At 57.4% G+C, this 24,823-nt stretch overlaps 1 protein-coding gene across 21 annotated transcripts in view; it reads left to right on the plus strand.

Annotated features, from left to right (window-relative positions):
- Nucleotides 1-24,823, plus strand: part of LOC132392916 (tensin-1-like) — a 389,673-nt gene that overhangs the window by 204,225 nt on the left and 160,625 nt on the right. For all 21 annotated transcript variants that reach the window (XM_059967484.1, XM_059967486.1, XM_059967485.1 and 18 more), the window contains 4 exons: nt 174-234; nt 1,335-1,410; nt 2,329-2,458; nt 3,568-3,633. In XM_059967484.1, coding sequence (XP_059823467.1) covers nt 174-234; nt 1,335-1,410; nt 2,329-2,458; nt 3,568-3,633 — 333 coding nt within the window. The remainder of the gene's footprint in view (nt 1-173; nt 235-1,334; nt 1,411-2,328; nt 2,459-3,567; nt 3,634-24,823) is intronic.

The following is a 24,823-nucleotide window of genomic DNA, read 5'->3' on the forward strand; positions in this document are numbered from 1 at the left end:
GCCGAATGGCCTGATTTTCTCCTATGTCTATGGTCTTGTGGATCAGAGAGCAACCAGGACCTCAGTGAAGAGAAAGAGGTGGCGAATGAACTCCAACAGATGTTCCTGCGACCTCTCTATCAAACACAGACTCTCGGGAAGTGGGTGTTAATGATGTTTCAACTCTCCTGCAGGCTGTCGACCATTCCTGAAGATCTACCAGAGCATGCAGCCCATCTACACCTCAGGAATTTAGTAAGTGAGGTCCCAATGTGGGTCTGACGAAACCCAGCATCTGCAGAATCTCCTGTGTTTATCAGTCTGACACTTCGCTTCCCCTGTGCATGTTTGCTCCCACCCCGGAAAGCACATACCGGTACACTGAATTTCATCTTTTCTATTAACAACCAACACAACATATTGGCGATGCCACATATCCCGTCACCAACATAGCATGCCCACAACACAAAGAGATTCTACGCGTACGTTTACGAGCAGGTGGGTGACTATGAAGAGAATAGGTCCCCTTAAGGATCAATGTAGTCATCTACATTTGAAGGCAGAGGAAACAGGGGAGATGTTAAATTAATGTTTCTCTTCTGAATTTACCGTGAAGGTCATAGAGGCTAGGGAATTGGGGGAAGAGATCAGTGATATCTTGAAACATGTTGAAACATTACTAAAGAGAAGGTTTATAAAGACGGAGAAATCACGAGGGCCTGATCAAGTGCATCCAAGGATATTTTGGGGGACACAGGAAGAAATTGCTGGGACCTTCCACTCACACATCACCATTACTGTCCGGTCTGGTGCAGCATCCTCTCACAATACAGAGTGAATGGTTAGGCCAGCAGAGGTCATTGGCTCCAGTCTGCCATCAAGGCAGGACTGGTGTGTGTCCAGCACAAAGAAACGGGCAGGAAAATCCTTGTGGACACTTCACACCTAACAAACTGCCTTTTCCAAACACTCCCTTCTGGGAAGTGCTATAGGGCTACTAAAACAAAAACTTCACGTCATCTTAAAAGTTCCTTCTGCATTTATCAGCCATTCTGGTTAGATACTTCCCCCCATCTATTACCCCATCACTCCATTGTAGGCACTTTAAACCATAGTTTATAATGCTCTTCACATTGTAAACATATGTTGGTATTTACATATTTATGCACATTTTACTCCTTATCCATATTTCTAACTTTATTGTAATATAATTCTGTATTCTTCACAACTGATGAATGTTATTTTCTGCCACACACCTCGGTAAATTCCTCATACGTGTAAATGAATGTGGTGAATAAGGTTAAACATTGGTCCTTGATTCTCACTCTGATTGTTCCTTTTATCGAACACTGCAGCAATACTCCAGGAGACAGTCACACAAGCATCTGTATCACAATCGAGCCTGGGCTCATGCTGAAAGGAGACATTTTGGTAAGAGATTTATATAAGCTCGCAAATCTTTAATTTTCTCATTACTGCACCCAACCATGAAAAAATAGACCCTCACTGGGGAATGAGTGGCCCTCCCTCCACACACTAGATGCCAGTGACTTCCTCTCCCTCTGTGACCAGCAGAGAGCAGGTCCTTCTGTAAGGACCCTCACCACCCAGGACATGCCCTCTGCTCATCACTACCGTCAACGATGAGGTACAAGAGCCTGAAGACACTCACTCAAAGTTTCAGGGGCAGATTCTTCCCCTCCACCATCAGAGTTCTGAATGCAATGAACCCATGAACACTACCTCACTATTTTGCTCTTTTTTTGCACTATTTATTTTAATATATTTCTTCTTGTAACATAGTAATTGTTGATGCTGGTGCAAAACAAAAAAAATCATAACATGTTGGTGATAATAAACCTATTTCTATCCTGATTCTGATCCTGATCCTGATCCTGATCCCAATCCCATTCCCGATCCTGATCCCGATCCCGATCCCATTCCTGATCCCGATCCCGATCCCGTTCCCGATCCTGATCCTGATCCCGATCCCGTTCCCGATCCCGATCCCGATCCCGATCCCGATCCCGTTCCTGATCCTGATCCTGATCCCGATCCCGATCCCGATCCCATTCCTGATCCTGATCCTGATCCCGTTCCCGATCCCGATCCCGATCCCGTTCCTGATCCTGATCCCGATCCCGATCCCGATCCCGTTCCTGATCCTGATCCTGATCCCGTTCCCGATCCCGATCCCGATCCCGTTCCTGATCCTGATCCTGATCCTGATCCCGATCCCGATCCCGATCCCATTCCCGATCCCATTCTTGATCCTGATCCTGCCTCAGACCTGCCGTGACGTGCAGCTGCAGAGGGGTCGCTGTCTCACTCTGTTTCTGCTCTCTGCAGCTGAAATGTTATCACAAGAGATACCAAAGCCCTGCCCGGGAAATTGTGTTCCGTGTGCAGTTCCACACGTGTGCCATTCATGAGCTTGGAGTAGTGTTTGGCAAAGAGGACCTCGATGCTGCCTTTAAAGGTGAGGCTAAGAGAGCAGATGCTGTTTTTAAAGATGGGCTTTATTTGTGCCGTGTACATCAGAACATCCAGTGAGATGCCTTGTTTGCATCAACAACCAACGCAGTCTGAGGATGTGCTGGGGGCAGCCCACAAGTGTCGCCAGGCTTCTGGTGACAACAGAGCACGTCCACACCTCACTAACCCTTACCTGTACACTGTGGAACGTGGGAGGAAGCCCACACGGTCACGAGGAGAACGTACAAACTCCTTACAGACAGTGACAGGAATGGAACATTTAAAACCACCCTAACACCAATTTAACCTTTTCCTTTCATGTAGTTGTTCATTTTCCTTTCATCCATGTGTCTATTTCAAACGTCTCTAATGCAACTGTCCACCACGGCGTTCCACACACCCACTGTTCTGAGTAAAAAACACTGTCTCTAACATACACCCTGTACTTTCCTCCAGTCACCATGAATTATACCCCCTTGTAGTGGCCATTTCCCCCTGGGAAAAGAAGTCTCTGGCTCTTCACTCTATCTGTGCCTCTTATCATTTTGTACATCTCTATCAGCTCACTTCTCATCCTCCTTCATGTCAAAGAGAAAAGCCCCAGCTTGCTCAACCTATCCCCATGTGACATGCTCTCTAACCCAGGCAGCATCCTAGTAAATCCCTCTGTCTCCTGTCATAGAAGCAGCCCTTCAGCCCATTGCATCCATTCCATCTTGTGTTGCCCAGCATTCAGCCCTTGTTTGATCCAAAACCCTTTAAACTTCTTCTATCCACATACTTTTCTACTTGGCTTCCAACTTTCCAACACGCCCACCTTAACCTCTATTTCTGGCAACCTACTCCAAATCTGCACCTTCATTTGTGTGAACAAGCTGCTCCTGATATTCCCCTTGCCTCTGATTGTAAACCTGTGTTTTCAGCAGCCCCTTGCAGGGAAACGGACGATCTGCTTTCACACAGTCTATGGTCTTGTATACCTCTATCAGCTCCCCACTCAATCTCCTACATTCCAGAGAATAAACTTGCTGTCTACACAACCTCTCTTTAGTACCCAGGCCCCTGAGACTGTGCAACATTCTTGTAAGTTTCTTCTGTATTTCTTTTCTGAAGATGACAGATTTGCCGAAAACTCCAAGGTCGAATTCATCTTCTCCTTTGGTCCAGAAAAGATACAAGGTAAGATTACAATGACGAACAACTGCACAGCAAGGAATCCTGCTCTGGTCACCCCTCAGTCCGTTGAATCTGGACTAGCTCGGCGTCAGAATGATACAGTCACCCCCGCTCCCTGCCCTCTCTCCTCACACACCCTTCAAAACTCTACACCCCTAACCTTGGCAACACCTTCCCTCTGCAGCGCCTGCCCCAACACTTCCCCCACCTCCTCGATCTCCTCTCTCTGTATCACTCCTCATAGAGTCAAAGAACACCACAGCTCTGAACCAGGCCATTCAGCCCATCTAGTCTATGAAAAACTATTAATCTGCCTAGTCTCATCAACCTGCTCCTGAACTATAGCCCTCCATACCCCTCCCACTGAAGTACTCATCTAAACTTATCTTAAATGTCAAAACCAAACCCACACCGATCACTACTGCTGACAGCTCGTTCCACTCTCAGCACCCTCAAAGTAAAGAAATTTCCTTTCAGGGGACCTTTAAATATTTCACCTCTAGTTCTTGTTTTATACAACCTCAGTGTAAAAAGCCTATCTATACCCCTCATAATTCTGTATACCTATCAAATCATCCCTCATTCCCCTCCGCTCCAGGGAACAAAGTCCTAAGCTATTCAACCATTCCCAGTAACTCAGGTCATCAAGTCCTGGCAACACCTCTGTAAATGTTCTGTGCACTCCTTCAATCTTAATGGTATTAGTCCTGGAGTTCCCACACACACACTGACCCCCACTGGGGGACAGTCACACACACACACTGACCCCCAATGGGGGACAATCCCACACACATACTGACCCCCACTGGAGGACAGTCCCACACACACTGACCCTCACTGGGGGACGGTCCCACACACACACTGACAAACAGTGGGGACGGTCTCACACACACACACTGACCCACACTGGGGGATAGACCCACACACACATTCACCCTTACTGGGGGACAGTCCCACACACACACTGACCCTCTCTGGGGACGGTCTCACACATACACACTGACGCTCACTGGGGGACAGTCCCACACACACAGTGCCCCTCACTGGGTCATAGTCCCACACACACACTGACCCTCATTGGGGGACAGTCCCCCACTCACACTGACCCTCACTGGGGTACAATCCCACACTCACATTGACTCTCACTGGGGGAAGGTCCCACACTCACACTGACCCTCACTGGGGGACTGTCCCACACACACACTGACCCTCTCTGGGGGACAGTCCCACACACACACTGACCCTCACTGGGGGACGGTCCCACACACACACACACACTGACTCTCACTGGGGGACGGTCCCGCACACACACTGACCCTCACTGGGAGACAGTTCCACACACACACTGACCCTCACTGGGACACGGTCCCACACACACACTGACCCTCACTGGGGGACGGTCCCACACACACACACACTGACCCTCACTGTGGGACGGTCCCACACACACACTGACCCTCACTGGGGGACGGTCCCACACACACTGACCCTCACTGGGGGATGGTCTCAGACACACACACACTGACCCTCACTGGGGGACAGTCCCACTCACACTCTGACCCTCACTGGGGGACGGTCCCACACACACACACTGACCCTCACTGGGGGGACAGTCCCACACACGCACTGACCCTCACTGGGGGACAGTCCCACACACACACTTACCCTCAATGGGGGATGGACCCACACACACACGCACCCTCACTGGGGGACAGTCCCACACACACACTTACCCTCACTGGGGGACGGTCCCACACACACCCTGACCCCCACTGGGGGACAGTCCCACACACACACTGACCCTCACTGGGGGACGGTCCCACACACACACTGACCCTCACTGGGAGACAGTTCCACACACACTGACTCTCACTGGGGGACAGACCCACACACACACTGACGCACACTGGGGGATAGTCACACACACACACACACACACACACACACACACACACACACACACACACACACACACACACACACACACACTGACCCTCAGTGGGAGACGGTCCCAAACACACTGACCCTCACTGGGAGACGGTCCCACACACACTGACCCTCACTGGGTACAGACCCACACACACACTGACCCTCACTAGCGGACGGTCCCACACACACTGACTGTCACTGGGGGACAGTCCCACACACACACTGACCCTCACTGGGGGATGGTCTCAGACACACACACACACACTGACCCTCACTGGGGGATGGTCCCACACACACTCACTGACCCTCACTGGGGGATGGTCCCACACACACACTGACCCTCACTGGTGGACAGTCCCACACGCCCACTGACCCCCACTGGTAGACGGTCTCATGCACGCAGTGACCCTCACTCAGTGACGATCCCACACACACACACTGATCCTCACTGGGGGACGGTCCCACACACACACTGACCCTCACTGGGAGACAGACCCACACACACACTGACCTTCACTGGGGGACGGTCCCACACACACACACACACACACACACACACACACACACACACACACACACACACACACACACACACACACTGACCCTCAGTGGGAGACGGTCCCAAACACACTGACCCTCACTGGGAGACGGACCCACACACACTGACCCTCACTGGGTACAGACCCACACACACACTGACCCTCACTAGCGGACGGTCCCACACACACTGTGTCACTGGGGGACAGTCCCACACACACACTGACCCTCACTGGGGTACAGTCCCTCACACACACTGACCCTCACTGGGGGATGGACCCACACACACACTGACCCTCAAGGGGGACAGTCCCACACACACACACTGACTCTCACTGGGGGACGGTCTCTCTCACACACACACACACACACACACACACACACACACACACACACACACACACACACACACACACACACACACACACACACACACACACACACACTGACCCTCACTAGGGGACAGTCCCACACACTCACTGACCCTCACTGTGGGACAGCCCCACACACACTGTGACCCTCACACAGTGACGATCCCACACACTCTGACCCTCACTGGGCGATGGTCTCACACACACTCACTGACCCTCACTGGGGGACAGTACCACACACACACTGACCCTCTCTGGGGGATGGTCCCACACACACACTGACCCTCACTGGGGGACAGTCCCACACACACGCTGACCCTCACTGTGGGACGGTCCCACACACACACTGACCCTCACTGGGGGACGGTCCCACACACATACTCTGACCCGCAGTGGGGGATGGTCTCAGACACACACACACTGACCCTCACTGGGGTCTGTCCCACTCACACACTGACCCTCACTGGGGGACGGTCCCACACACACACACTGACCCTCACTGGGGGACACTCCCACACACACGCTGACCCTCACTGGGGGATGGTCTCACACACACACACACACTCTGACCCTCACTGGGGGACAGTCCCACACACACACTTACACTCACGGGGGGATGGACCCACACACACACTGACCCTCACTGGGGGACAGTCCCACACACACACTTACCCTCACTGGGGGATGGACCCACACACACACTGACCCTCACTGTGGGACGGTCCCACACACACACTGACACTCACTGCGGGACGGTCCCACACACACACACACACACACACACTGACCCTCAGTGGGGGACGGTCCCACACAGACTGACCCTCACTGGGAGACAGTTCCACACACACTGACTCTCACTGGGGGACAGACCCACACACACACTGACCTTCACTGGGGGACAGTCCCACACTCACTGACCCTCACTGGGGGATGGACCCACACACACACTGACCCTCACTGGGGGACAGTCCCACACACACGCTGACCCTCACTGGGGGACAGTCCCACACACACACTTACCCTCACTGGGGGATGGACCCACACACACACTGACCCTCACTGGGGGACAGTCCCACACACACACTTACCCTCACTGGGGGACTGTCCCACACACACACTGACCCTCTCTGGGGGATGGTCCCACACACACACACTGACCCTCACTGGGGGATGGTCCCACACACTCACTGACCTTCACTGGGGGATGGTCCCACACACACACACTGACCCTCATTGGGGGACAGTCCCACACACTCACTGACCCTCACTGGGGGATGGTCCCACACACACTCACTGACCCTCACTGGAGGATGGTCCCACACACACACTGACCCTCACTGGTGGACAGTCCCACACGCCCACTGACCCCCACTGGTAGACGGTCTCATGCACGCAGTGACCCTCACTCAGTGACGATCCCACACGCACACACTGATCCTCACTGGGGGACGGTCCCACACAGACACTGACCCTCACTGGGTGACAGTTCCACACACACTGACTCTCACTGGGGGACAGACCCACACACACACTGACCTTCACTGGGGGACGGTCCCACACACACACACACACACACACACACACACACACACACACACACACACACACACACACACACACACACTGACCCTCAGTTTGAGACGGTCCCAAACACACTGACCCTCACTGGGAGACGGTCCCACACACACTCACTGACCCTCACTGGGGGATGGTCCCACACACTCACTGACCCTCACTGGTGGACAGTCCCACACGCCCACTGACCCCCACTGGTAGACGGTCTCATGCACGCAGTGACCCTCACTCAGTGACGATCCCACACACACACACTGATCCTCACTGGGGGACGGTCCCACACACACACTGACCCTCACTGGGAGACAGTTCCACACACACTGACTCTCACTGGGGGACAGACCCACACACACACAAACCTTCACTGGGGGACGGTCCCACACACACACACACACACACACACACTGACCCTCAGTGGGAGACGGTCCCAAACACACTGACCCTCACTGGGAGACGGTCCCACACACACACTGACCCTCACTGGGGACAGACCCACACACACACTGACCCTCACTAGCGGACGGTCCCACACACACTGACTGTCACTGGGGGACAGTCCCACACACACACTGACCCTCACTGGGGGATGGTCTCAGACACACACACACTGACCCTCACTGGGGGACAGTCCCACTCACACACTGACCCTCACTCGGGGACGGTCCCACACACACACACACACACACTGACCCTTACTGTGGGACGGTCCCACACACACACTGACCCTCTCTGGGGGACGGTCCCACACACAGACACTCGCACACACTGACCCTCAGTGGGGGACGGTCCCACACACACTGACCCTCACTGGGAGACAGTCCCACACACACTGACCCTCACTGGGGACAGACCCACACACACACTGACCCTCACTGGGGGACGGTCCCACTCACCTACACTGACTCTCACTAGCGGACGGTCCCACACACACTGACTGTCACTGGGGGACAGTCCCACACACTCACTGACCCTCACTGTGGGATGGTCTCAGACACACACACACTGACCCTCACTGGGGGACAGGCCCACTCACACACTGACCCTCACTGGGGGACGGTCCCACACACACGCTGACCCTCACTGGGGGATGGTCTCACACACACACACACACACACACTCTGACCCTCACTGGGGGACAGTCCCACACACACACTTACCCTCACTGGGGAAAGGACCCACACACAAACTGACCCTCACTGGGGGACAGTCCCACACACACACTTACCCTCACTGTGGGATGGACCCACACACACACTCATCCTCACTGGGAGACAGTCCCAGTCCCACACACACACTGACCCTCACTGGGGGACTGTCTCACACACACACACTGACCCTCACTGGGGGATGGTCCCACACACACTCACTGACCCTCACTGGGGGATGGTCCCACACACACTCACTGACCCTCACTGGAGGATGGTCCCACACACACACTGACCTTCACTGGGGGACGGTCCCACACACACACACACACACACACACACACACACACACACACACACACACACACACACACACACTGACCCTCAGTTTGAGACGGTCCCAAACACACTGACCCTCACTGGGAGACGGTCCCACACACACTCACTGACCCTCACTGGGGGATGGTCCCACACACTCACTGACCCTCACTGGTGGACAGTCCCACACGCCCACTGACCCCCACTGGTAGACGGTCTCATGCACGCAGTGACCCTCACTCAGTGACGATCCCACACACACACACTGATCCTCACTGGGGGACGGTCCCACACACACACTGACCCTCACTGGGAGACAGTTCCACACACACTGACTCTCACTGGGGGACAGACCCACACACACACAAACCTTCACTGGGGGACGGTCCCACACACACACACACACACACACACACACACACACACACACACACACACACACACACACACTGACCCTCAGTGGGAGACGGTCCCAAACACACTGACCCTCACTGGGAGACGGTCCCACACACACTGACCCTCACTGGGGACAGACCCACACACACACTGACCCTCACTAGCGGACGGTCCCACACACACTGACTGTCACTGGGGGACAGTCCCACACACACACTGACCCTCACTGGGGGATGGTCTCAGACACACACACACTGACCCTCACTGGGGGACAGTCCCACTCACACACTGACCCTCACTGGGGGACGGTCCCACACACACACACACACACTGACCCTTACTGTGGGACGGTCCCACACACACACTGACCCTCTCTGGGGGACGGTCCCACACACACTGACCCTCACTGGGAGACAGTCCCACACACACTGACCCTCACTGGGGACAGACCCACACACACACTGACCCTCACTGGGGGACGGTCCCACTCACCTACACTGACTCTCACTAGCGGACGGTCCCACACACACTGACTGTCACTGGGGGACAGTCCCACACACACACTGACCCTCACTGTGGGATGGTCTCAGACACACACACACTGACCCTCACTGGGGGACAGGCCCACTCACACACTGACCCTCACTGGGGGACGGTCCCACACACACGCTGACCCTCACTGGGGGATGGTCTCACACACACACACACACACACACTCTGACCCTCACTGGGGGACAGTCCCACACACACACTTACCCTCACTGGGGAAAGGACCCACACACACACTGACCCTCACTGGGGGACAGTCCCACACACACACTTACCCTCACTGTGGGATGGACCCACACACACACTCATCCTCACTGGGAGACAGTCCCAGTCCCACACACACACTGACCCTCACTGGGGGACTGTCTCACACACACACACTGACCCTCACTGGGGGACAGTCCCACACACTCACTGACCCTCACTGGGGGATGGACCCACACACACACTGACCCTCACTGGGGGACTGTCCCACACACACACTGACCCTCTCTGGGGGATGGTCCCACACACACACACTGAATCTCACTGGGGGATGGTCCCACACACTCACTGACCCTCACTGGGGGATGGTCCCACACAGACACACTGACCCTCACTGGGGGATGGACCCACACACACACTGACCCTCACTGGGGGACAGACCCACACACACACTGACCTTCACTGGGGGACGGTCCCACACACACACACACACACACACACACACACACACACACACACACACACTGACCCTCAGTGGGAGACGGTCCCAAACACACTGACCCTCACTGGGAGACGGTCCCACACACACTCACTGACCCTCACTGGGGGATGGTCCCACACACACTCACTGACCCTCACTGGGGGATGGTCCCACACACACACTGACCCTCACTGGTGGACAGTCCCACACGCCCACTGACCCCCACTGGTAGACGGTCTCATGCACGCAGTGACCCTCACTCAGTGACGATCCCACACACACACACTGATCCTCACTGGGGGACGGTCCCACACACACACTGACCCTCACTGGGAGACAGTTCCACACACACTGACTCTCACTGGGGGACAGACCCACACACACACTGACCTTCACTGGGGGACGGTCCCACACACACACACACACACACACACACACACACACACACTGACCCTCAGTGGGAGACGGTCCCAAACACACTGACCCTCACTGGGAGACGGTCCCACACACACGCTGACCCTCACTGGGGGACGGTCTCTCTCACACACACACACACACACACACACACACACACACACACACACACACACTGACCCTCAGTTTGAGACGGTCCCAAACACACTGACCCTCACTGGGAGACGGTCCCACACACACTCACTGACCCTCACTGGGGGATGGTCCCACACACTCACTGACCCTCACTGGTGGACAGTCCCACACGCCCACTGACCCCCACTGGTAGACGGTCTCATGCACGCAGTGACCCTCACTCAGTGACGATCCCACACACACACACTGATCCTCACTGGGGGACGGTCCCACACACACACTGACCCTCACTGGGAGACAGTTCCACACACACTGACTCTCACTGGGGGACAGACCCACACACACACAAACCTTCACTGGGGGACGGTCCCACACACACACACACACACACACACACACACACACACACACACACACACACACACACACACACACTGACCCTCAGTGGGAGACGGTCCCAAACACACTGACCCTCACTGGGAGACGGTCCCACACACACTGACCCTCACTGGGGACAGACCCACACACACACTGACCCTCACTAGCGGACGGTCCCACACACACTGACTGTCACTGGGGGACAGTCCCACACACACACTGACCCTCACTGGGGGATGGTCTCAGACACACACACACTGACCCTCACTGGGGGACAGTCCCACTCACACACTGACCCTCACTGGGGGACGGTCCCACACACACACACACACACTGACCCTTACTGTGGGACGGTCCCACACACACACTGACCCTCTCTGGGGGACGGTCCCACACACACTGACCCTCACTGGGAGACAGTCCCACACACACTGACCCTCACTGGGGACAGACCCACACACACACTGACCCTCACTGGGGGACGGTCCCACTCACCTACACTGACTCTCACTAGCGGACGGTCCCACACACACTGACTGTCACTGGGGGACAGTCCCACACACACACTGACCCTCACTGTGGGATGGTCTCAGACACACACACACTGACCCTCACTGGGGGACAGGCCCACTCACACACTGACCCTCACTGGGGGACGGTCCCACACACACGCTGACCCTCACTGGGGGATGGTCTCACACACACACACACACACACACTCTGACCCTCACTGGGGGACAGTCCCACACACACACTTACCCTCACTGGGGAAAGGACCCACACACACACTGACCCTCACTGGGGGACAGTCCCACACACACACTTACCCTCACTGTGGGATGGACCCACACACACACTCATCCTCACTGGGAGACAGTCCCAGTCCCACACACACACTGACCCTCACTGGGGGACTGTCTCACACACACACACTGACCCTCACTGGGGGACAGTCCCACACACTCACTGACCCTCACTGGGGGATGGACCCACACACACACTGACCCTCACTGGGGGACTGTCCCACACACACACTGACCCTCTCTGGGGGATGGTCCCACACACACACACTGAATCTCACTGGGGGATGGTCCCACACACTCACTGACCCTCACTGGGGGATGGTCCCACACAGACACACTGACCCTCACTGGGGGATGGACCCACACACACACTGACCCTCACTGGGGGACAGACCCACACACACACTGACCTTCACTGGGGGACGGTCCCACACACACACACACACACACACACACACACACACACACACACACACACACTGACCCTCAGTGGGAGACGGTCCCAAACACACTGACCCTCACTGGGAGACGGTCCCACACACACTCACTGACCCTCACTGGGGGATGGTCCCACACACACTCACTGACCCTCACTGGGGGATGGTCCCACACACACACTGACCCTCACTGGTGGACAGTCCCACACGCCCACTGACCCCCACTGGTAGACGGTCTCATGCACGCAGTGACCCTCACTCAGTGACGATCCCACACACACACACTGATCCTCACTGGGGGACGGTCCCACACACACACTGACCCTCACTGGGAGACAGTTCCACACACACTGACTCTCACTGGGGGACAGACCCACACACACACTGACCTTCACTGGGGGACGGTCCCACACACACACACACACACACACACACACACACACACACTGACCCTCAGTGGGAGACGGTCCCAAACACACTGACCCTCACTGGGAGACGGTCCCACACACACGCTGACCCTCACTGGGGGACGGTCTCTCTCACACACACACACACACACACACACACACACACACACACACACACACTGACCCTCACTGTGGGACAGCCCCACACACACTGTGACCCTCACACAGTGACGATCCCACACACTCTGACCCTCACTGGGCGATGGTCTCACACACACTCACTGACCCTCACTGGGGGACAGTACCACACACACACTGACCCTCTCTGGGGGATGGTCCCACACACACACTGACCCTCACCGGGGGACAGTCCCACACACACGCTGACCCTCACTGTGGGACGGTCCCACACACACACTGACCCTCACTGGTGGACAGTCCCACACGCCCACTGACCCCCACTGGTAGACGGTCTCATGCACGCAGTGACCCTCACTCAGTGACGATCCCACACACACACACTGATCCTCACTGGGGGACGGTCCCACACACACACTGACCCTCACTGGGAGACAGTTCCACACACACTGACTCTCACTGGGGGACAGACCCACACACACACTGACCTTCACTGGGGGACGGTCCCACACACACACACACACACACACACACACACACACACACTGACCCTCAGTGGGAGACGGTCCCAAACACACTGACCCTCACTGGGAGACGGTCCCACACACACGCTGACCCTCACTGGGGGACGGTCTCTCTCACACACACACACACACACACACACACACACACACACACACACTGACCCTCACTGTGGGACAGCCCCACACACACTGTGACCCTCACACAGTGACGATCCCACACACTCTGACCCTCACTGGGCGATGGTCTCACACACACTCACTGACCCTCACTGGGGGACAGTACCACACACACACTGACCCTCTCTGGGGGATGGTCCCACACACACACTGACCCTCACCGGGGGACAGTCCCACACACACGCTGACCCTCACTGTGGGACGGTCCCACACACACACTGACCCTCACTGGGGGACGGTCCCACACACATACTCTGACCCGCAGTGGGGGATGGTCTCAGACACACACACACTGACTCTCACTGGGGGACAGACCCACACACACACTGACCTTCACTGGGGGACAGTCCCACACTCACTGACCCTCACTGGGGGATGGACCCACACACACACTGACCCTCACTGGGGGACAGTCCCACACACACACTTACCCTCACTGGGGGACTGTCCCACACACACACTGACCCTCTCTGGGGGATGGTCCCACACACACACACTGACCCTCACTGGGGGATGGTCCCACACACTCACTGACCTTCACTGGGGGATGGTCCCACACACACACACTGACCCTCACTGGGGGACAGTCCCACACACTCACTGACCCTCACTGGGGGATGGTCCCACACACACTCACTGACCCTCACTGGGGGATGGTCCCACACACACACTGACCCTCACTGGTGGACAGTCCCACACGCCCACTGACCCCCACTGGTAGACGGTCTCATGCACGCAGTGACCCTCACTCAGTGACGATCCCACACGCACACACTGATCCTCACTGGGGTACGGTCCCACACAGACACTGACCCTCACTGGGAGACAGTTCCACACACACTGACCCTCACTGGGGGATGGTCTCAGACACACACACACTGACCCTCACTGGGGGACAGTCCCACTCACACACTGACCCTCACTGGGGGACGGTCCCACACACACACACACACACTGACCCTTACTGTGGGACTGTCCCACACACACACTGACCCTCTCTGGGGGACGGTCCCACACACAGACACTCGCACACACTGACCCTCAGTGGGGGACGGTCCCACACACACTGACCCTCACTGGGAGACAGTCCCACACACACTCACTGGGGACAGACCCACACACACACTGACCCTCACTGGGGGACGGTCCCACTCACCTACACTGACTCTCACTAGCGGACGGTCCCACACACACTGACTGTCACTGGGGGACAGTCCCACACACACACTGACCCTCACTGTGGGATGGTCTCAGACACACACACACTGACCCTCACTGGGGGACAGGCCCACTCACACACTGACCCTCACTGGGGGACGGTCCCACACACACGCTGACCCTCACTGGGGGATGGTCTCACACACACACACACACACACACACACACACACACTCTGACCCTCACTGGGGGACAGTCCCACACACACACTTACCCTCACTGGGGAAAGGACCCACACACACACTGACCCTCACTGGGGGACAGTCCCACACACACACTTACCCTCACTGTGGGATGGACCCACACACACACTCATCCTCACTGGGAGACAGTCCCAGTCCCACACACACACTGACCCTCACTGGGGGACTGTCTCACACACACACACTGACCCTCACTGGGGGACAGTCCCACACACTCACTGACCCTCACTGGGGGATGGACCCACACACACACTGACCCTCACTGGGGGACTGTCCCACACACACACTGACCCTCTCTGGGGGATGGTCCCACACACACACACTGAATCTCACTGGGGGATGGTCCCACACACTCACTGACACTCACTGGGGGATGGTCCCACACAGACACACTGACCCTCACTGGGGGATGGACCCACACACACACTGACCCTCACTGGGGGACAGACCCACACACACACTGACCTTCACTGGGGGACGGTCCCACACACACACACACACACACACACACACACACACACACACACACACACACACACACACACACACTGACCCTCAGTGGGAGACGGTCCCAAACACACTGACCCTCACTGGGAGACGGTCCCACACACACTCACTGACCCTCACTGGGGGATGGTCCCACACACACTCACTGACCCTCACTGGGGGATGGTCCCACACACACACTGACCCTCACTGGTGGACAGTCCCACACGCCCACTGACCCCCACTGGTAGACGGTCTCATGCACGCAGTGACCCTCACTCAGTGACGATCCCACACACACACACTGATCCTCACTGGGGGACGGTCCCACACACACACTGACCCTCACTGGGAGACAGTTCCACACACACTGACTCTCACTGGGGGACAGACCCACACACACACTGACCTTCACTGGGGGACGGTCCCACACACACACACACACACACACACACACACACACACTGACCCTCAGTGGGAGACGGTCCCAAACACACTGACCCTCACTGGGAGACGGTCCCACACACACGCTGACCCTCACTGGGGGACGGTCTCTCTCACACACACACACACACACACACACACACACACACACACACACACACACACACACACACACACACACACACACACACACACACTGACCCTTACTGTGGGACGGTCCCACACACACACTGACCCTCTCTGGGGGACGGTCCCACACACAGACACTCGCACACACTGACCCTCAGTGGGGGACGGTCCCACACACACTGACCCTCACTGGGAGACAGTCCCACACACACTGACCCTCACTGGGGACAGACCCACACACACACTGACCCTCACTGGGGGACGGTCCCACTCACCTACACTGACTCTCACTAGCGGACGGTCCCACACACACTGACTGTCACTGGGGGACAGTCCCACACACACACTGACCCTCACTGTGGGATGGTCTCAGACACACACACACTGACCCTCACTGGGGGACAGGCCCACTCACACACTGACCCTCACTGGGGGACGGTCCCACACACACGCTGACCCTCACTGGGGGATGGTCTCACACACACACACACACACACACACACACACTCTGACCCTCACTGGGGGACAGTCCCACACACACACTTACCCTCACTGGGGAAAGGACCCACACACACACTGACCCTCACTGGGGGACAGTCCCACACACACACTTACCCTCACTGTGGGATGGACCCACACACACACTCATCCTCACTGGGAGACAGTCCCAGTCCCACACACACACTGACCACTGACCCTCACTGGGGGACTGTCTCACACACACACACTGACCCTCACTGGGGGACAGTCCCACACACTCACTGACCCTCACTGGGGGATGGACCCACACACACACTGACCCTCACTGGGGGACTGTCCCACACACTCACTGACCCTCACTGGGGGATGGTCCCACACAGACACACTGACCCTCACTGGGGGATGGACCCACACACACACTGACCCTCACTGGGGGACAGACCCACACACACACTGACCTTCACTGGGGGACGGTCCCACACACACACACACACACACACACACACACACACACACACACACACACACACACACACTGACCCTCAGTGGGAGACGGTCCCACACACACTCACTGACCCTCACTGGGAGACGGTCCCACACACACTCACTGACCCTCACTGGGGGATGGTCCCACACACACTCACTGACCCTCACTGGGGGATGGTCCCACACACACACTGACCCTCACTGGTGGACAGTCCCACACGCCCACTGACCCCCACTGGTAGACGGTCTCATGCACGCAGTGACCCTCACTCAGTGACGATCCCACACACACACACTGATCCTCACTGGGGGACGGTCCCACACACACACTGACCCTCACTGGGAGACAGTTCCACACACACTGACTCTCACTGGGGGACAGACCCACACACACACTGACCTTCACTGGGGGACGGTCCCACACACACACACACACACACACACACACACACACACTGACCCTCAGTGGGAGACGGTCCCAAACACACTGACCCTCACTGGGAGACGGTCCCACACACACGCTGACCCTCACTGGGGGACGGTCTCTCTCACACACACACACACACACACACACACACACACACACACACACACACACACACACACACACACACACACACACTGACCCTCACTAGGGGACAGTCCCACACACTCACTGACCCTCACTGTGGGACAGCCCCACACACACTGTGACCCTCACACAGTGACGATCCCACACACTCTGACCCTCACTGGGCGATGGTCTCACACACACTCACTGACCCTCACTGGGGGACAGTACCACACACACACTGACCCTCTCTGGGGGATGGTCCCACACACACACTGACCCTCACCGGGGGACAGTCCCACACACACGCTGACCCTCACTGTGGGATGGTCCCACACACACACTGACTCTCACTGGGGGACAGACCCACACACACACTGACCTTCACTGGGGGACAGTCCCACACTCACTGACCCTCACTGGGGGATGGACCCACACACACACTGACCCTCACTGGGGGACAGTCCCACACACACACTTACCCTCACTGGGGGACTGTCCCACACACACACTGACCCTCTCTGGGGGATGGTCCCACACACACACACTGACCCTCACTGGGGGATGGTCCCACACACTCACTGACCTTCACTGGGGGATGGTCCCACACACACACACTGACCCTCACTGGGGGACAGTCCCACACACTCACTGACCCTCACTGGGGGATGGTCCCACACACACTCACTGACCCTCACTGGGGGATGGTCCCACACACACACTGACCCTCACTGGTGGACAGTCCCACACGCCCACTGACCCCCACTGGTAGACGGTCTCATGCACGCAGTGACCCTCACTCAGTGACGATCCCACACGCACACACTGATCCTCACTGGGGTACGGTCCCACACAGACACTGACCCTCACTAGGAGACAGTTCCACACACACTGACTCTCACTGGGGGACAGACCCACACACACACTGACCTTCACTGGGGGACGGTCCCACACACACACACACACACACACACACACACACACACACACTGACCCTCAGTGGGAGACGGTCCCAAACACACTGACCCCCACTGGTAGACGGTCTCATGCACGCAGTGACCCTCACTCAGTGACGATCCCACACACACACACTGATCCTCACTGGGGGACGGTCCCACACACACACTGACCCTCACTGGGAGACAGTTCCACACACACTGACTCTCACTGGGGGACAGACCCACACACACACTGACCTTCACTGGGGGACGGTCCCACACACACACACACACAAACACACACACACACTGACCCTCAGTGGGAGACGGTCCCAAACACACTGACCCTCACTGGGAGACGGTCCCACACACACTGACCCTCACTGGGGACAGACCCACACACACACTGACCCTCACTAGCGGACGGTCCCACACACACTGACTGTCACTGGGGGACAGTCCCACACACACACTGACCCTCACTGGGGAATGGTCTCAGACACACACACACTGACCCTCACTGGGGGACAGTCCCACTCACACACTGACCCTCACTGGGGGACGGTCCCACACACACACACACACACACTGACCCTTACTGTGGGACGGTCCCACACACACACTGACCCTCTCTGGGGGACGGTCCCACACACAGACACTCGCACACACTGACCCTCAGTGGGGGACGGTCCCACACACACTGACCCTCACTGGGAGACAGTCCCACACACACTGACCCTCACTGGGGACAGACCCACACACACACTGACCCTCACTGGTGGACGGTCCCACTCACCTACACTGACTCCCACTGGCGGACGGTCCCACACACACTGACGGTCACTGGGGGACAGTCCCACACACACACTGACCCTCACTGTGGGATGGTCTCAGACACACACACACTGACCCTCACTGGGGGACAGGCCCACTCACACACTGACCCTCACTGGGGGACGGTCCCACACACACGCTGACCCTCACTGGGGGATGGTCTCACACACACACACACACACACACACACTCTGACCCTCACTGGGGGACAGTCCCACACACACACTTACCCTCACTGGGGAAAGGACCCACACACACACTGACCCTCACTGGGGGACAGTCCCACACACACACTTACCCTCACTGTGGGATGGACCCACACACACACTCATCCTCACTGGGAGACAGTCCCAGTCCCACACACACTGACCCTCACCGGGGGACTGTCTCACACACACACACTGACCCTCACTGGGGGACAGTCCCACACACTCACTGACCCTCACTGGGGGACTGTCCCACACACACACTGAACCTCTCTGGGGGATGGACCCACACACACACTGACCCTCACTGGGGGACTGTCCCACACACACACTGACCCTCTCTGGGGGATGGTCCCACACACACACACTGAATCTCACTGGGGGATGGTCCCACACACTCACTGACCCTCACTGGGGAATGGTCCCACACAGACACACTGACCCTCACTGGGGGATGGTCCCACACACACTCACTGACCCTCACTGCGGGTTGGTCCCACACACACAGACTGACCCTCACTGGGGGATGGACCCACACACACACTGACCCTCACTGGTGGACAGTCCCACACGCCCACTGACCCCCACTGGTAGACGGTCTCATGCACGCAGTGACCCTCACTCAGTGACGATCCCACACACACACACTGATCCTCACTGGGGGACGGTCCCACACACACACTGACCCTCACTGGGAGACAGTTCCACACACACTGACTCTCACTGGGGGACAGACCCACACACACACTGACCTTCACTGGGGGACGGTCCCACACACACACACACACACACACACACGCACACACTGACCCTCAGTGGGAGACGGTCCCAAACACACTGACCCTCACTGGGAGACGGTCCCACACACACTGACCCTCACTGGGGACAGACCCACTCACACAATGACCCTCACTAGCGGACGGTCCCACACACACTGACTGTCACTGGGGGACAGTCCCACACACACACTGACCCTCACTGGGGGATGGTCTCAGACACACACACACTGACCCTCACTGGGGGACAGTCCCACTCACACACTGACCCTCACTGGGGGACGGTCCCACACACACACACACACTGATCCTCACTGGGGTACAGTCCCTCACACACACTGACCCTCACTGGGGGATGGACCCACACACACACTGACCCTCAAGGGGGACAGTCCCACAGACACACACTGACTCTCACTGGGGGATGGTCTCTCACACACACACACACACACACACACACACACACACACACACACACACACACACACACACACACACACACACACTGACCCTCACTAGGGGACAGTCCCACACACTCACTGACCCTCACTGTGGGACAGCCCCACACACACTGTGACCCTCACACCGTGACGATCCCACACACTCTGACCCTCACTGGGCGATGGTCTCACACACACTCACTGACCCTCACTGGGGGACAGTACCACACACACACTGACCCTCTCTGGGGGTTGGTCCCACACACACACTGACCCTCACTGGGGGACAGTCCCACACACACACTGACCCTCACTGGGGTACGGTCCCACACACATACTCTGACCCGCAGTGGGGGATGGTCTCAGACACACACACACGGACCCTCACTGGGGTCTGTCCCACTCACACACTGACCCTCACTGGGGGACGGTCCCACACACACACACTGACCCTCACTGGGAGACTGTCCCACTCGCATGCACTGACCCTCAGTGGGGGACGGTCCCACACACACTGACCCTCACTGGGGGACACTCCCACACACACGCTGACCCTCACTGGGGGATGGTCTCACACACACACACACACTCTGAACCTCACTGGGGGACAGTCCAACACACACTTACACTCACGGGGGGATGGTCCCACACACACACTGACCCTCACTGGGGGACAGTCCCACACACACACTTACCCTCACTGGGGGATGGACCCACATACACACTGACCCTCACTGTGGGACGGTCCCACACACACACTGACACTCACTGCGGGACGGTCCCACACACGCACACACACACACACACACACACACACACACACACACACACACACACACACACACTGACCCTCAGTGGGGGACGGTCCCACACAGACTGACCCTCACTTGGAGACAGTTCCACACACACTGACTCTCACTGGGGGACAGTCCCACACACACACTGACACTCACTGCGGGACGGTCCCACACACACACACACACACACACACACACACACACACACACACACACACACACACACACACACACACACACACACACACACACTGACCCTCACTGTGGGACGGTCCCACACACACACTGACCCTCACTGGGGGTGGTCTCACACACACTCACTGACCCACACTGGGGGACAGCCCCACACACACACTACCCCTCACTGGGGCATAGTCCCACACACACACTGACCCTCACTGTGGGACAGTCCCACACTCACTGACCCTCACTGGGGGATGGACCCACACACACACTGACCCTCACTGGGGGACAGTCCCACACACACACTTACCCTCACTGGGGGACTGTCCCACACACACACTGACCCTCTCTGGGGGATGGTCCCACACACTCACTGACCCTCACTGGGGGATGGTCCCACACACACACACTGACCCTCACTGGGGGACAGTCCCACACACTCACTGACCCTCACTGGGGGATGGTCCCACACACACTCACTGACCCTCACTGGGGGATGGTCCCACACACACACTGACCCTCACTGGTGGACAGTCCCACACGCCCACTGACCCCCACTGATAGACGGTCTCATGCACGCAGTGACCCTCACTCAGTGACGATCCCACACACACACACTGATCCTCACTGGGGGACGGTCCCACACACACACTGACCCTCACTGGGAGACAGTTCCACACACACTGACTCTCACTGGGGGACAGACCCACACACACACTGACCTTCACTGGGGGACGGTCCCACACACACACACACACACACACACACACACACACACACACACACACACACACACACTGACCCTCAGTGGGAGACGGTCCCAAACACACTGACCCTCACTGGGAGACGGTCCCACACACACTGACCCTCACTGGGGACAGACCCACACTCACACTGACCCTCACTAGCGGACGGTCCCACACACACTGACTGTCACTGGGGGACAGTCCCACACACACACTGACCCTCACTGGGGGATGGTCTCAGACACACACACACTGACCCTCACTGGGGGACAGTCCCACTCACACACTGACCCTCACTGGGGGACGGTCCCACACACACACACACACACTGACCCTTACTGTGGGACGGTCCCACACACACACTGACCCTCTCTGGGGGACGGTCCCACACACAGACACTCGCACACACTGACCCTCAGTGGGGGACGGTCCCACACACTCTGACCCTCACTGGGAGACAGTCCCACACACACTGACCCTCACTGGGGACAGACCCACACACACACTGACCCTCACTGGGGGACGGTCCCACTCACCTACACTGACTCTCACTAGCGGACGGTCCCACACACACTGATGGTCACTGGGGGACAGTCCCACACACACACTGACCCTCACTGTGGGATGGTCTCAGACACACACACACTGACCCTCACTGGGGGACAGGCCCACTCACACACTGACCCTCACTGGGGGACGGTCCCACACACACACACACACACTGACCCTTACTGTGGGACGGTCCCACACACACACTGACCCTCTCTGGGGGACGGTCCCACACACAGACACTCGCACACACTGACCCTCAGTGGGGGACGGTCCCACACACACTGACCCTCACTGGGAGACGGTCCCACACACACTGACCCTCACTGGGGGACAGGCCCACTCACACACTGACCCTCACTGGGGGACGGTCCCACACACACGCTGACCCTCACTGGGGGATGGTCTCACACACACACACACACACACTCTGACCCTCACTGGGGGACAGTCCCACACACACACTTACCCTCACTGGGGAAAGGACCCACACACACACTGACCCTCACTGGGGGACAGTCCCACACAGACTGACCCTCACTGGGAGACAGTTCCACACACACTGACTCTCACTGGGGGACAGTCCCACACACAGACTGACACTCACTGCGGGACGGTCCCACACACACACACACACACACACACACACACACACACACACACACACACACACACACACACACACACACACACACACACTGACCCTCACTGTGGGACGGTCCCACACACACACTGACCCTCACTGGGGGATGGTCTCACACACACTCACTGACCCACACTGGGGGACAGCCCCACACACACACTACCCCT

Source organism: Hypanus sabinus, chromosome 4 (genome assembly GCF_030144855.1).
Source record: "Hypanus sabinus isolate sHypSab1 chromosome 4, sHypSab1.hap1, whole genome shotgun sequence".
NCBI classification, from domain to species: domain Eukaryota; kingdom Metazoa; phylum Chordata; class Chondrichthyes; order Myliobatiformes; family Dasyatidae; genus Hypanus; species Hypanus sabinus.